Here is a 14,178-nt window from a genome sequence, read left to right as displayed (position 1 = left end):
GGCATTTTTATCTTCACAATCAAAGCCGACATATCGAAATAAAAAGTCTAACTTTCGACCTTCTTCTTTAATAATTTGAGAATCCTTATACTGTCATATTTTTGTATTAAAACACACAGTCAAACGTGTTGTGCTATTAAAAAAGGAGGATAAACTTCATGAGTGCCAGTCACGTGACTAAATCTATGACGTCACTTGGAAAGATGGCCGCTTCCTTTGGAGCAACGCTGCTTCTTTAGTCCAGACAACCATAACTTTGTATAGGATTGAGTTCGTTATTAAAGCTTTTAATTAAGCCACACATCTTAATCGAGTGTTTTAAGTGTTGTTGCGGAGATGAAGACCTTCTGTGGAAGAGCCAACCCGACCACTGGAGCTTTAGACTGGGTGGAGGAGAGCGAGGAGTACGACTACCACCAGGAGATAGCCAGGTAGCTTAGCATCACATCATGTATGAGAAGCTGCACACAACAACACATGTCAGTGTCGTTGTGTGGTTGGTGTACATTTGTTATCCCATTTTAATGAATCCTGAGTCATCTGAAAACTTGACAAAGACTCAGAACCAGGCGATGAGAATATTTGTCTTGTGTTGTGTGATGAAAAGAAGAAAGGTGTTTTATTACCAGGCAGGTAGAGACTCTGGCTTTACCAAGTACATGTTTTCATACAAATTCTGGAAACGTAATTATTTCAAGTTTTCTTTCTGATAATGTAGCAGTCTATTCTGGAGGAACTTAAAGTTTAAACAATCTGATAGTGATCAGTCAGTGTTTTCTTTTTAACATACTCAGTATTACTGATTAAATAAAATAAACAAGAAATAATAATAACATATATATATATATATATATATATATATATACATTTATATAGTGACATATTTTCAAACTGGATGTGATACACATCACTACAGTGTCAATTCAAAATATTGCAATATATTGTGATAATGTAAGCGAGCTGACATATTGCACTGCTTATTTCTCTGCCTGTTCCAAAGACTTGTTTTATTATAATGGAAACAGCAGCCCCATTTCAGACCTATGAATTCCCATTAGAACAACAATAATATGCAGCGATGTTTATTTGCTTCTAAACAGAATAAAGAAATGCATGTATGTACTCGAAGACTTTACATTTTTAATTACCATTAATTAAAAATCAAGTTATGGAATGATCCTCACTTTTAACACATATTTGTTCCTGGTTGGTATTGACATGATCATAAATTCTAAGATTTCCAGACGCTAACAGTGGTCCAACCCGATCTGTTGTTCTGTTTATTTTTCAGGTCCTGCTACGCGGACATGCTCCATGACCGTGACAGGGTGAGTGATGCGTAATATCATCATAGAGACTGTTTCTGTTACAGCATTTTTCTGATTTACCTTTCCTACTCTTTACGTAACGATACAAATGAACATGTGTCACATTCTTCAATAGAAAATAGAAATGAAGTACAACCCTGCTCTCAGAAGCGGGCGTCTTCCTCTTTGGCAGAAATAACTTAATGTTGCAAGAGGTTCGCTTACTTTTTACGAATAAGGACTACTTAATGAAATGTTCTGTAAGATAAGTTTAAATATATCACCTCTGCCTTTTCATCACATGTGGGGAAAAAAATAAGTTCCAACTTTTAAATGAGGTGTACTTTCTGTTTGGCGTGTCTCTTTATGCGACTATTGCATAATGCAGTGTTGTGTTCTTACATAGTTAAAAAGTAGTGTCCTTGTCTTGAGGCATCAAATCAGAATCTTTATAAGACAAAATAAAAGGCTGCAGAACTTTGACATGATGGAGTCATCATTTACACATTGTGAATTCACTAATGTCTATTCAAAAGAAAGTTGGCTTTAATTAAAGGAGAAAAGAATACTGATTGTGATCAAGCTTATTCATTGGAATCCCTCTGCAGACAGATCTTTCCTATTCAGTGCGAAGTAGCTGATTAATTTTGTTCCTCCAGAATGAGAAGTACTACCAAGGCATCCAGGCAGCTGTGGCCAGAGTAAAGCAGCGGGGTGAGAAGGTCATCGTGTTAGACATCGGGACAGGAACAGGCCTGCTGTCCATGATGGCTGTCACCGCTGGAGCCGACTTCTGCTATGCTGTCGAGGTAAACATGTGTAGTCTACTGCATTTGGACTGTACAGTGTAAGAGGGGTAAAATGTACATGTCAAGTAAGGGAGAGTCACTTAATACAACACAGAAAATACATGAAACATACAAAGTGCAAATGCACAGTACATGGGTAAAAGTGCTGAGGAGCATAAAGTGTGCAGGTTCCAATCATGCAGTTAATAAATCAAGTTGATCTGTAAAAGCTACAGAGCTGAGCACACCAAAATAAATAATAAAAGAATAAGGACCCACGAAGAAGAATGACAACAGCTTCCCAGACCTTCATGAAATTACAACGACCACATCAAGCAGCAAAGAGGAAAAGCACGATACACACACACACACACACACACACACACACACACACACACACACACACACACACACACACTATGACTTGTTCCGCTCTACAAAGGCTGCTGGGACAAAGCTGTTCCTACAGTGTTTCGTTCTGCACTTTGGAACTGAAAGTCTTCGTCCAGACGGATAGGAATTGAAACTCGCCATGCAGAGGATGGCATCTCAGACTATATCATAGAAAAGAAAGCCCTTTCTTATAGATAAAAAATACAGTGTTGCACTGTTTTGTGAAGCCACATCAATCGACGGAAACAAAACATTAATCTTACCTTGCAGCCTGGATTGGTTTGTTTGTTTTTGGTATTGAGTGACATTGGTGTTTTTTAAATGAAGATTTGGATCTAACACAATATTTGGCTAACACAAAAGAAAAGAAAGAAAGAAGTGGTCGAAAAATACATTTCCCATGTTCAGCAAAATGATTAAATCACTGTTTTTGTTTATGCCATCTGGTGGTCCAAAGAGAGGGAGGTATCTGCTGTTTCTGGTTTGAAAGAGAGAGAGCTTCATCTCAGGAGGGATTCTTGTTGTCATGCTGTAACAAAATGTTTTCTTGTCTGGTTCAGGTTTTTAAGCCCATGGCTGAAGCAGCACAGTGCATTGTGAAGAAGAACGGCTTCTCTGACAAGATCAAGATTATTAATAAACACTCAACGGATGTCACTGTTGGGCCAGGTAAGACACAGACGCACACACACACACACACACACACTTTCACACTTTCACACTATATGTACCTTGTGCTGCATGCATCTGTGACTTTCTAAAATAAATGTGAATGTCTATTAGAGATGAGATAGAACTTAATTCATTCTAAAGGAAATTCTTGTGCCAGGCTGCTCCATCATTACAGTCCAACAGAGAGTAATGCTGAAGAGCATCACATTTAAGAGAAATACAAAACAGTGAGGGTGATGTTTTAAGTATATGTGTGTTGTGTTTGTAATGGAATACAGATGGAGACATGCAAACGAAGGCCAATGTTCTGATCACTGAGCTGTTTGATACAGAGCTGATAGGTGAAGGAGCCCTGCCGAGCTATGAACATGCTCACAGAAATCTAGTCCTGGTATGTGTGAGAGTTTGTGTGTATGCAGTTAAATGTAAGTGTTGATCTGAAGTTTCACCCTGCTGATGGACTATTAGAATTCGTTTTTAAATGGCAATACTTGATTGAATTGATGACATTACGAGCTGTAAATGGTATTCAGATTTATCTCTTTCATGCCCACATAGGAGGGTTGCGAGGCGGTTCCTCATCGGGCCACCGTCTACGCTCAGCTGGTGGAGTCTGAGCTTCTGTGGAGCTGGGCTCAGATGCAGCCGGTGGAGGTGGAGGGGGCCCGTGTGGTCCCACCGCCTGCAGTGGCCCACTGTGCTGGAGCTCATTCCGTGTGTGACATCCAGCTGAGCCAGGTGTCTCCTAACAGCTTCAACCCGCTGGGTCCCCTCTGCACCATGTTCAGGTCTGAAAGAGACAAACAGGATTTCCGGGATTGTTTCTGTGCACTCCAGTGTCTCACACTTTGTTTTCCCATCCCTCTCTACACTCTAGTGTGGATTTCAGTAAACCAGTCAGCAGCGCGCTTCAGACCCACTCCTCCCAGTTTGCGTCTCAGTCGGATGGTCGGGCCCACGTGGTGCTGTCCTGGTGGGACCTGGACATGGATCCCAGTGGAAGCATTGTCTGCAGCATGGCTCCCAGCTGGACGTACCCACAGCCGAAGAGCGCTCCAGTGAGTTAAAGAACGCAGTGTTCTGTGTTGTCCTCTTATCAACCCTTTTACTGATCACTGTGTTGTGTTTTAGTGGAGGGACCACTGGATGCAGAGTGTGTACTTCCTGCCTGTGGAGAGCACAGTGACCAAAGGAGAGGAGCTGAGTCTCACTGTGTGCCATGATGACTACAGTCTGTGGTACAGTCTGCGGCCTCACAGGTAGCACATCACAGACGATACATTTCATGACTCACGCTAAAAATACTGTTAGGATCTTATTCTCCTGCAGTGGACAATCACACGACAGAAACAGCATCACTTTTTTTCCTCAAACATGCACCGTACTCCGAGGCAGAGGCTACTATATAGTAGTAGATTTTCTAGGGGTACTTAGGGGTATAACTCAGTCTTCTCAGCAGAGCAAACGATTACCACTGTCATAAATATGTTTTTTTTTAATACCCTTGAGCCAGGCAGCCATTGTGTTAAACCATTTGTTAAATTACTGACGAATGTAAAACGACAAGTAGAGGATCTGTCTTTGGCTCCTAAACAAAAATGTTTGCTGTTTTCAACCTCACCTCTGTCAGTCCGAGTTAGTGATAATAGTTTGAAAATATCAATTATATGTTGCTATTTTAGCACCAACTTTGTTTACAGTAATACACTTGGTGGCCCAGAAGAACTTAAACCTCTTTCAGTTTGGATTTCTAGACTTGTGCCTTTGTTTGTATTGCAAATTAGCTATCTTTCCAACAGCAAAAATGGCTTCCCAAAAGTGTGGTGCATGTTTAAACGAGGGTACATTGTCTTGGCTGACTTACATATTTAGATGTAGTCGATCAAAATAGTTGATGTGGGGGCGCTGGTAGTGTAGTGGTAAGTGCGTGCACGTATGCAGAGGCTGCAGTCCTCCTAGCTGGCGGCCCGGGTTTGAATCGGACTTCCCCGCATGTCATTCCCCGCTCTCTCCCCCATAGTTCTGACTTTATCTACTGTCCTATCTCTTAATAAAGGCATAAAAAGCCCCCCAAAAAAATGGATATTGGGATCAATAAATTCTCCATCTATTTAAAAATGCAGCAGAGCACGAGTCACTAAACATGTGGAGTATTGAACATCAACTATAAAACAAGAAGTTCAGTGAATTTCTCGTGGGTAATTGTGTTATCAGGCATGTGATCGATGTGTTTGCGTGTTCAGCCAACAGAACTCACAGAACGAGGCTCCTCCCTCTCGGCCGTGTTGTACCTGTCAGGCTCACCTGGTGTGGAATCGTCCACGTTTTGGAGAACTCAACGACAGACGGCGCACAGAGAGCTACGTCAGCGCTCTACGCAGTGTAAGTGAGGGCCGACCTCAGTCAGAAGTGTCAGAGAAAAGACGAACACAAGTTATTCTTTTGTTGTTGATAAACTGCTGTGTTTCCTCCAGGTCCTGAAGGAGGACAGTGTGTGTCTTAGTGTGAGTGATGGGAGTCTGCTTCCTGTGTTTGCGCACATACTCGGAGCCAAAAAGGTACGCTGCTTAGACCCTATGAGCAGATACTGAACCTTTTTACAAACCATGGAACAAATTCAGATCTGTTTCTCTCACATCTCTTTATTCTCCTCTTCCATGTCTAGGTCTACAGTTTGGAAAACTCCAGAATGTCCAAACAGGTTATTGAACAGGTAAAAGAGAATTATAATGCACACCTTACCTTTTTAACAACTGACAGACTTCATTTATAATTTCACATTTTGTTTTATATCAGCACTAAAGCAGCAGACTCCAGAGGCAGAGGATAAAGTGTAACATTTTGTCCATGCAGGTGTTGGAAGCCAACTTGAAGAAAGGAGGTGTGGAGCTGCTTGAGATCAGGCCTGAGCAGCTGACCAGCAGTGATGTAGGAGGGGAACAGGTACCTTTGGAACAAAGCCTTTGGTGGGGTGGGCTGCGGTCCAACAGAGTGGCTCTGATGTTATTGCCATCAAGGATGTGCAGAGTAGCAAATGGCCTGGCCTACAAACAAAGAACAGGCTGTGTGCAGAGCGATTAAGTAACATGGATTTGACCTCTATTTCAGCTCTAAAGACATTTTTAGGGTCTTTGAGCTTGTAAACTAAAGGAAAAAACTGTTTTAAAGTACCAATGCAACAGTAGGCCTATTTAATAGGAAAAATACGCCAATATGAAAATGGCCCCAAAAAAATGCCTCCAGCTTAAGCTTATGTTGCTCTTCATTGCTAGACGTTTAAATAGCTGCCAATTTTTTTGTTAGCGTGTCAAACTTCGTGTTTATGATTCGTTCTACTGCCCCCAAATGTCCATAAGGGGTTCTAATCTGTTTGATTAAAATTCCATTTTGTTGAATTTCCCAAATCCCCCCCCCCATGTGTCTTTGGTTCTATGTGGTATATCGCAGCAAAGCTCAGAAGTGTTTATTTCGTTGGATTGAGCGTAAATCATCTCTCCCACAGATCTCAGTCCTGATGGGTGAGCCGTACTTCAGCACCAGCCTCTTACCCTGGCACTCTCTCTTCTTCTGGTACTGTCGGACGGCCCTGGCAGGCCTCCTCCGGCCAGACGCCACCATGCTGCCCCGCTCTGCCACACTGCACATGATGGCTGTAGAGTTCCAGGTGAGACAGAAACATGTGTGATTGAAAGAAAGGGCAAAGTCATATCCATGATAATCTAGGCCTGCAACAGATCGCACTGTTTGTACGTATGTTTAAGAGCTCTTTGCCCTGTAGGGAGATTTGAGGAGAAATCCTCTATGAATGGTAATGGAAGTGTTCACACTTGTGATTACAAAAGTGATTACACTTTTATGGTGTAGTATTAGAGCCATGTTAAAAAATAGAATAGAATAAAAAAATCAAGATTAAAGTTGTAAATTATCAAGGATAAAGTCGTACATTAAAAAAAATAAATTAAATTCCTAAATCGAATTTAATCAGACTATGGTTAAAACTATTATTCTGAAAGGTTGCAAATACATTTCCTCTCCCACCAAAGACACAATTTCCTCCAAGTCAGTGTGGTTCTTTCTAAGGAAAAGCCTCAGTTTCTTGCAGTATCTTTTCAGGGTCCTGATACTCATGACATGACTCACGTATGCCAATAGATGAAGTATTCCTTTATTTGTGAAACCTTTACTAAGGTATAACTCCAGTAGATGCTCCATGTTTCTCCATTTTGGAACAGCGGCTGCTGTTCTCCTGAGAAGCTATAGATTAAAATAAAGACGACTTTATTCTTGTAAATTTACGACTTTAATCTCGTACATTTACGACTTCAATTCTCTTGAAATGTGTGACTTTCTTCTCTTGCGACTTTCTTCTCACAAATTCCCAAGTATAATCTTTTGGATTTATGACTTAAATCTCGAAATCTCCGATGTTTTTGCCCTCATGTGGCCCTACTACTCCTTTGTACAATTTAATATGAAACTGTCATTTGTGAATTTAAAAATAGTGACTTCAGTATTATAAGAGATGTTTGGCCTTTTCCTTTTTGCCGACACAGATGCTCATTTAATGCCTCAAACTGAGGACACATTTTAAAACGTTTTTTACACATACAAAAGATATTATATATACAGTACACTGTATCATACATGAACTTTCACATGTTTTAAGGATTTGTGGAGGATACGAGCACCGTGTGGAACATGTGAAGGCTTTGACGTAACACCCATGGATGAAATGGTCCAGGTTAGTTTGAAGCATGCTTTATTTTCACAGCCGTCAGATTTAACCTCCAGTGTGATCCACATGTAACTCTGGTTACTGTAGGGGATTGCTTAAGTCATTAATCATCAATTAAATAAATTGAACACAAGTTGGACTCCTAGATGAATCGTTTATTTTCCGGTCTAAGTTTTTATGGACTTCCACATCTGTTTTCTAAAATCATGTATTTGTGACCTTCAGAGATCTCTGGATTTCCGTGAGTCCCGTGAGGCCGAGCCCCACCCTCTCTGGGAGTACCCGTGTCGTGCTCTGACCCAGTCCTCAGCCGTCATGACCTTTGACTTTACAGAGTGTGTCCCTAAACAGCCAATCAACAGTCAGGGCTCGCTCCCTCTCATAAGGTGCTGAGAATTCTTCTGTAACTATGTTTTCTTTTTTAAATCATACGGTAAATTATAAAGTTATTTTACATTGTACTTACTGCCATGTGAGTGTAAAGCTACTTAAAAATAATGATTTAGAATGTATCTGTGAGGCTCTAATTGTAAACTACACTTTACGATTAGATTGTTTTAATGTGCGTTTCAGGGTTGGTCGTTGCCATGGTATTGCGTTGTGGATGGAATATCATCTAACCGATGACATCATTGTCAGTGCAGGTCTGGTAGGACCAATCAGTGAGCAGGTACCCCCAGCTTGTCTTGTTCTTTCATTGTCCTTTGAGCTCATCTCTTCCTGTTCAGCAGGATTGTAAGGGAGGGATCTTGTCACAGATTTGCTTTGCCTTCCTTTCAGGGCGAGTGTGAGTGGAGTCGACACAGGAAACAGGGAGTGTATTTTCTCAGCTCACCGTGGGACAGTTCAGGTGATGGCCGAGCAGCAGTGTCTTACAACTACACGTTTGAACCCACTTTAGGAGACATTAAGATGGACTTCAGCATCCAGTCCTAGTGACTGAAGAACAGACTATTAATGCTGAGCTTTCACCTCTCACTGCTGTCTGGATTGTCTTTTTTTCTTGGTGCACATTTAACATCTGAGATTCAGCTAGTGTAGTTATTCTATTAACTGAACAGAAATCAGTGTTTTAAGATTGTTGCACTTCCTGGGACATCAGTGATTTTTTTTTTGTGAAAGTAACCTGTTACAGGCATTTCAGCAAAAACAAATCTGAAGAGCTGAAGTTTGTGTACCAGAGAGGTGTTGTAACCGGTCAGCCATCTAACAAAGCCAAACGAGTTGTTCTAGAAATGTTTTATAAAGTTTAATATTTGTTGTCCAACGTTTTGTGTCATTGTGGAGTTTCCTATAGGGAAGTTTACTTTTTTTAAAACAGACAGTAACATTTAACCTGAGCTCTTCATTTCTAATATTCTTTCAAGGACTGATAATGTTGGATTGTTCTCTGAAATTACACCTCCATGTTTGTAGTGCTCTAATCTGAACAGTAATGAAGGAATGTGCTTTCATAAGAGAGTGTACTATCTGCTGTTAATAAGCCGTCATCAATACTGACTCAAGTAAATGCGCTGCCTATAGACATACTGCAAGTCTGGTTGTAGTTTTTTTTGTAATTACACAGCGGTGATGACTACATGATTCTGATTGGTTAATTAGGTCCTCAGGTTGCAGTTTATTATAATATACAATGTTTGTGAATTTCAAGTCAGTCCCTTCATAGATGTATTGGGCTCTGATACTTTAGGGTAAAGGAGAGAACCAAGAGACCAGAATAGATAAATAATCAATATTTAAGTCAAGAAACAAGAAGTCAACACTTAATGGATCATGTACGGGCTGTGTCTGTGATGGTGATGGCTTATGAATGTCAGCAGGCTCTACTGGTCATGGGGAGTCAACATCCAACATCTTTCTCACTTAACCATCAAACCAAATGTTCAGTAGATTGTGAATTATAAGAGCTAATCTGGCTACTATTCGAAGATTCACAGTTAACTGATGAAGTAAAAACCTGTGACCTCTAACAGGCTCTTAGCAGAAGAATCATTACCAAATACTTAGTATCAAATGAATGATTTCTTTAAAACGAGAACTGTAAGAAGCTAGAAAATGCCTTGTAATTGGGTCACCATCACTAATTCAGTTTTTTTATTTGAACTGTTTCCTGTAAATTGTCACCACTTTCAACATATTAGTTAAACCACAACAAAAGAACCACAGATCTTTCCAAACATGTTGCCTTTATTTACATCAAAAAGCTTGAATTGGACATCATGCCGGGTTATTTTTGGGCCTCTGTGTGATTATTGGTGAATTATAGTTCCTATTTTATACTGTAATGATGTCAGTGATCAGACGTAAATATAACTTCAAATGAAAAGAACAAAAACAGATGCATTTCAGTGCTTTTAAGTTCTTCCTAAGCCAACCTCTCCAGGTTCTTCTCACACCACAGCTTGCATAATGAACAGCAGCAGAATATAACTTTCATTTCAATCAAATTTGGACATTTCTTCATTTATACACTTGCCACAAGCAGGACATCAGAAACAAGATACTGTGTCAATTTCAAACAGTGAAGCCTTAAAAGTAGAAAACACAGCTTTCTGCAGGGGGGGAGCTTGTGTCTTCAGACATGTCACTGGGTGATCGTGAGAAGAAGGAAAAAAAAAAAGGGAATGTAGGTTTTGAATCGGGCTGTTGGATGTGTATATTCAGTTTTCTTAAGCGTCTGTCAGCGTCTTGTTGTCCAGCTTGATCTTCTCTCCTGGTTTAAACGCAGGCATTCCTACATATGGACAGCTGGCACATCGAAACGCGTCACCCAGGTAACACTGCCATAAAGACAAAACAATGAGTAAACAAGGTTAGTATTATAGAAAAGGAAATGTAGGAATTTGAAAATACACAACAGAATAAACTTACGCTTCCACAGGCAGACTTTGGCATGTTCGACGTCTGTTTTCCTTCACTCTCCTGCTCCAACTCCTCAGCAAGACCACATGAGCTACCAAACATAACATATCATGTGTAACTGCCTTTTGGAGCATAAATTAGAGTTTATATGACCATGTCTATGGCTTCTATACATTTGTGGGCGACCTCACCAGTTCTTGCAGGCTTTCTTCTTGCTGGCTCCCTCTCCACAGCCTGGGGCCTTCAGAGAGACCGGGTCTGGCTTCTTGAAGTCCTCTTCATCCAGCAAAGCATCAGAGTCCACCAGGTCCTACGGAGAAAGATTCAGAACACACAGTTAACTCACTGTCCAGAAAAGAAAACATGCAAATGAGTCCATATTATCTTAAAGAATATGTGCAGCTTTCTACAGAGCAGGCTTAATCTCTATCTCACAAGACTCAAACACAGAAAGATAGCTCATCTGTAACTCACCACATCATCATCACCAATGTCATTAGCTGACAACGTCCACATTTTGACCGTGTTGGAATCCAGAGCTGGTTTCTCTGCTGGGACCACAGATATGTGCAAGTATTATCTACACATCAGTAAATGTGAAAATGCAGATCTGTGAACTTTAACATTTCAAAAGGGATCACTGGGGACAGATGAAGGAACAAACTTCTCAACTTATCCACCAAAAAAAAAAACCCATCATGTAGACATAAAAACTGCCTGGAAAATACTAAGAAATCTGGCTTCATGTACCAACCTGGCTTTGGTGTCTTTTTACCAAATGAAAGTTTGATCTGGCTGGACGATCCCACCTCAAAGCTGGGCTTGGAGGCAGAAACGCGGACTCTGGACAGGGTATTTCCTTGGTAACCGGTGGCTGTCCTGAGGGAACTTAATGCCTCAGGACTCAGTTCTGCTTTACTGACCTGAATGAAGACAAAGCATGGAGTTCAACAGGAGCTGGGGAGCTGTTTATACACCTCATCTTTGAACACAGATTCAACAACATCATACAGAGCTACACCTCATTAGTCCTTATTTACAGATTCAAATGGATGCATCATAAGCATTAAAGCATAGTAGACTGTGTACTTAGTACTCAACATTGATGTATCAAGGCATAATTAAAATAAGAAACCCTCTGCTTCCATGTTCAGGATTTTTTTTTTTTAAAAGGTAGTTTAAATAAATGCTGCAAGTGAATGAAATGAAACCAATCAGACATGTTCAGCTCTGAAAGCCCCACCCCTAAAGTTCTAGTTCCCTTTTTTTTTTATGACTACTCCTAAAGTAAGGACTTTTGTAAGGGGTAAAATAAATTCACCAGAACTTAATTAAGACCCTCGTCCTCTAAAGGTTGCGAGTCACAAGGGAAAGTTCCCTCAGAAGAGCTTTATTCACACACGGACGACCATGTTTTAACATTCACAGTCACTGTACGTCAACAAGAACCCTCACCTCTGTGACGGACATAAAGCCCGACAACTTCAGAGCTGACATCAGCTTCTCTGCAGTCCTCACACTCTGGGTCTCAGCTCCTGGAGCAGAGAAAAGAAAAAAGACAAACAAGCTCAGAGACTCTGAAGGTTAAGTGACCTGTCACAAAAAACATTTTTTTTTAATATTTCTGAATTTCTTTAAATGTCCTGTTTGCTATAGGGAATGCAATCTATGTTAGACATGTTGTGTTGTGGCATTTCAAGCTTTATTCTAATTTGTAGTTACCTTAAGTACATAAACATTTATGAGAATTTATAAGACAAGATAGGATTAACTTCATTGATCCCCCAATGGGAGAAATATGGTTATTAGAGCAGCTTACAATAGAGGGCAAAGCTTATCAGCACTATCAAAATGTAAAGGACAACCGTAGTTTCACACACAAATGTATGACATTAAAATCCAAACTATGTACTTCAACATAAAATAGTTTTAGTCTTTAGGCATCTAAAGGAGCAACCCCTTCCCTCACCTGTGACTGCTTCATCCAGGACTAGCTTTCCACCAGGTTTGAGCACTCTGGCCATTTCTACCAAAGTGTCTGAGCTGTGCGTGGAGGAGCTGTCAGCCAGAAGGTGAGAGAGCACCCAGTCAAAGGTAGACGCTGAATGGGAAGCTGAAGAGGAGAGAGGATCATTTTACTCTTACTTGATTTAGTGGTGATAAAACACTCTTAATGCAGGCCAATAAAGAACACACACAGTACATGAGTTTATCACTCACACATCAGTAATCTCTCCATGTTCTCCACTGATACTTTGCCTTCTGCGCCAACAGCGGCGCCGAGTTCCTCTGCAAACTCTTTCAGGGCTGCTGGTGATGAGGGCTGAGACCACACAAACATCACCTGGTCCCCTGCCTTGATGCCAAGCTCTGCCATGATTTCCTTTAATAAAAAAAAATATATATATGTATGTATTGATGTTGTAATAAAAGAAAGAAAAAAAAAAAGGCAGGTTCTAGCTGTTTCTGGATCACCTGATAGTGAAGACACGTGGCGTGTGATGAACAGAAAGACCCAGAACACAAGTTATGTCAATACATCAATTATCACGAGTCTATTAGAACTACGTCATAAGATTGTAAAGAAACTAGTCCTATGTAGGATATCTACATATGACCTTGACATTTGGTTGTTTTTATAGACAGTGAAGCTTCCTAGCTGGTGAATGATGTCCATTAACATAACATTATCCCCTCATGGTTACAGCTAGACATCTTGAATGCTCTGGAAACGTCTCCAGTCTGACACACTGTCGAAGTTGTTCCTTCAAGACACTAAAACATTGTCTCGAAATATCTTTAAATATATCAGCTTTTAGAGGGTTGTCCCCGTTGTTTCATAGTTAGCGTGTATTGTTGACACAGGTGAATTTCACAGGATTGCTTCACATGAAACCAGCGTGACGCAGAAGACACCGGGTGGTAAATCACGTCCACGTTGTTTATAAAGACAGGATGGTACGAGAACAAGTACGAACGACATATACTCACGTTTCTATGTGGTTGTTTGAATAGGCTCGGTGGTTAAATGGAGGAAAATATCAATGTAATACTGTTTAACCAGTGGGCCAGTCGTTGTCTCGCTGTAGATGTTTCAGTGTCAAGTATCAGAAGTAAGACAAACCTTTTCCGTTACGGATTTTCAAAATAAAAAGGTTTCGACTCTTTTGTAGAGTTTGGTGAGTCATAGATTGTGTCAAATGTGTAATTGTAAACATACTGTACCAAACTGTATAGATATAAGGATTGTATAAATATAGAAAATGTCAATATAGTACATCAAACTGTACAAATAGATATGTATATATAGATATATGGATTGTATAAATATATAAATTATAAAAAAAATCATAGTTTATCAAGTTGTATATATGTATGGAAAATCATTGGATTGTAAATATCAAATATAGTATCATAAATA

At 40.2% G+C, this 14,178-nt stretch overlaps 2 protein-coding genes across 3 annotated transcripts; one reads left to right on the top strand and one right to left on the bottom strand.

The window, feature by feature from the left end:
• The first annotated feature begins 203 nt into the window (after positions 1-203).
• Positions 204-9,425, top strand: prmt7 (protein arginine methyltransferase 7). Its single transcript, XM_020652766.3, has 17 exons — positions 204-431; positions 1,292-1,328; positions 1,967-2,116; positions 3,049-3,157; positions 3,439-3,551; positions 3,719-3,948; positions 4,038-4,218; positions 4,292-4,419; positions 5,404-5,542; positions 5,635-5,718; positions 5,826-5,873; positions 6,014-6,103; positions 6,663-6,824; positions 7,827-7,901; positions 8,121-8,281; positions 8,469-8,565; positions 8,676-9,425. Exons 1-17 carry the CDS (start codon positions 337-339, stop codon positions 8,829-8,831), a joined length of 2,055 nt encoding a protein of 684 aa, XP_020508422.1. The 5' UTR covers positions 204-336; the 3' UTR covers positions 8,832-9,425.
• A 637-nt stretch (positions 9,426-10,062) lies between these two features.
• ciapin1 (cytokine induced apoptosis inhibitor 1) lies at positions 10,063-13,907 on the bottom strand. Of its 2 annotated transcripts, none has more exons than XM_020652767.3 (9): positions 13,749-13,907; positions 12,978-13,140; positions 12,727-12,870; positions 12,213-12,292; positions 11,512-11,680; positions 11,232-11,308; positions 10,949-11,067; positions 10,767-10,848; positions 10,063-10,675 (listed from the first exon to the last, which is right to left on the bottom strand). In XM_020652767.3, the coding sequence occupies exons 2-9, from the start codon at positions 13,132-13,134 to the stop codon at positions 10,565-10,567; spliced, it is 939 nt and encodes a 312-aa protein (XP_020508423.2). In that variant the 5' UTR covers positions 13,135-13,140; positions 13,749-13,907; the 3' UTR covers positions 10,063-10,564. The 2 variants fall into 2 exon arrangements, with proteins under 2 accessions (XP_020508423.2, XP_020508425.2); XM_020652769.3 differs by having other exon boundaries at positions 11,232-11,305.
• Between the last annotated feature and the right edge of the window lie 271 nt (positions 13,908-14,178).

This window comes from Labrus bergylta, chromosome 7 (assembly GCF_963930695.1).
Source record: "Labrus bergylta chromosome 7, fLabBer1.1, whole genome shotgun sequence".
Classification (NCBI taxonomy): Eukaryota; Metazoa; Chordata; class Actinopteri; order Labriformes; family Labridae; genus Labrus; species Labrus bergylta.
The sequence above is the reverse complement of the archived record's forward strand: the minus strand, read 5'-3'. Positions and strand labels throughout refer to the sequence as shown.

Coding starts and splice junctions, on each gene's coding strand:
- prmt7 (XM_020652766.3), top strand. CDS start 337: ATGAAGACCTTCTGTGGAAGAGCCAACCCGACCACTGGAGCTTTAGAC. Junction 2,117..3,048: donor ACTTCTGCTATGCTGTCGAG/GTAAACATGTGT, acceptor TGTCTGGTTCAG/GTTTTTAAGCCCATGGCTGA. Junction 5,543..5,634: donor ACGTCAGCGCTCTACGCAGT/GTAAGTGAGGGC, acceptor TGTTTCCTCCAG/GTCCTGAAGGAGGACAGTGT.
- ciapin1 (XM_020652767.3), bottom strand. CDS start 13,134: ATGGCAGAGCTTGGCATCAAGGCAGGGGACCAGGTGATGTTTGTGTGG. Junction 10,849..10,948: donor AAGAAAGCCTGCAAGAACTG/GTGAGGTCGCCC, acceptor TATGTTTGGTAG/CTCATGTGGTCTTGCTGAGG. Junction 10,676..10,766: donor CAAAGTCTGCCTGTGGAAGC/GTAAGTTTATTC, acceptor TCTTTATGGCAG/TGTTACCTGGGTGACGCGTT.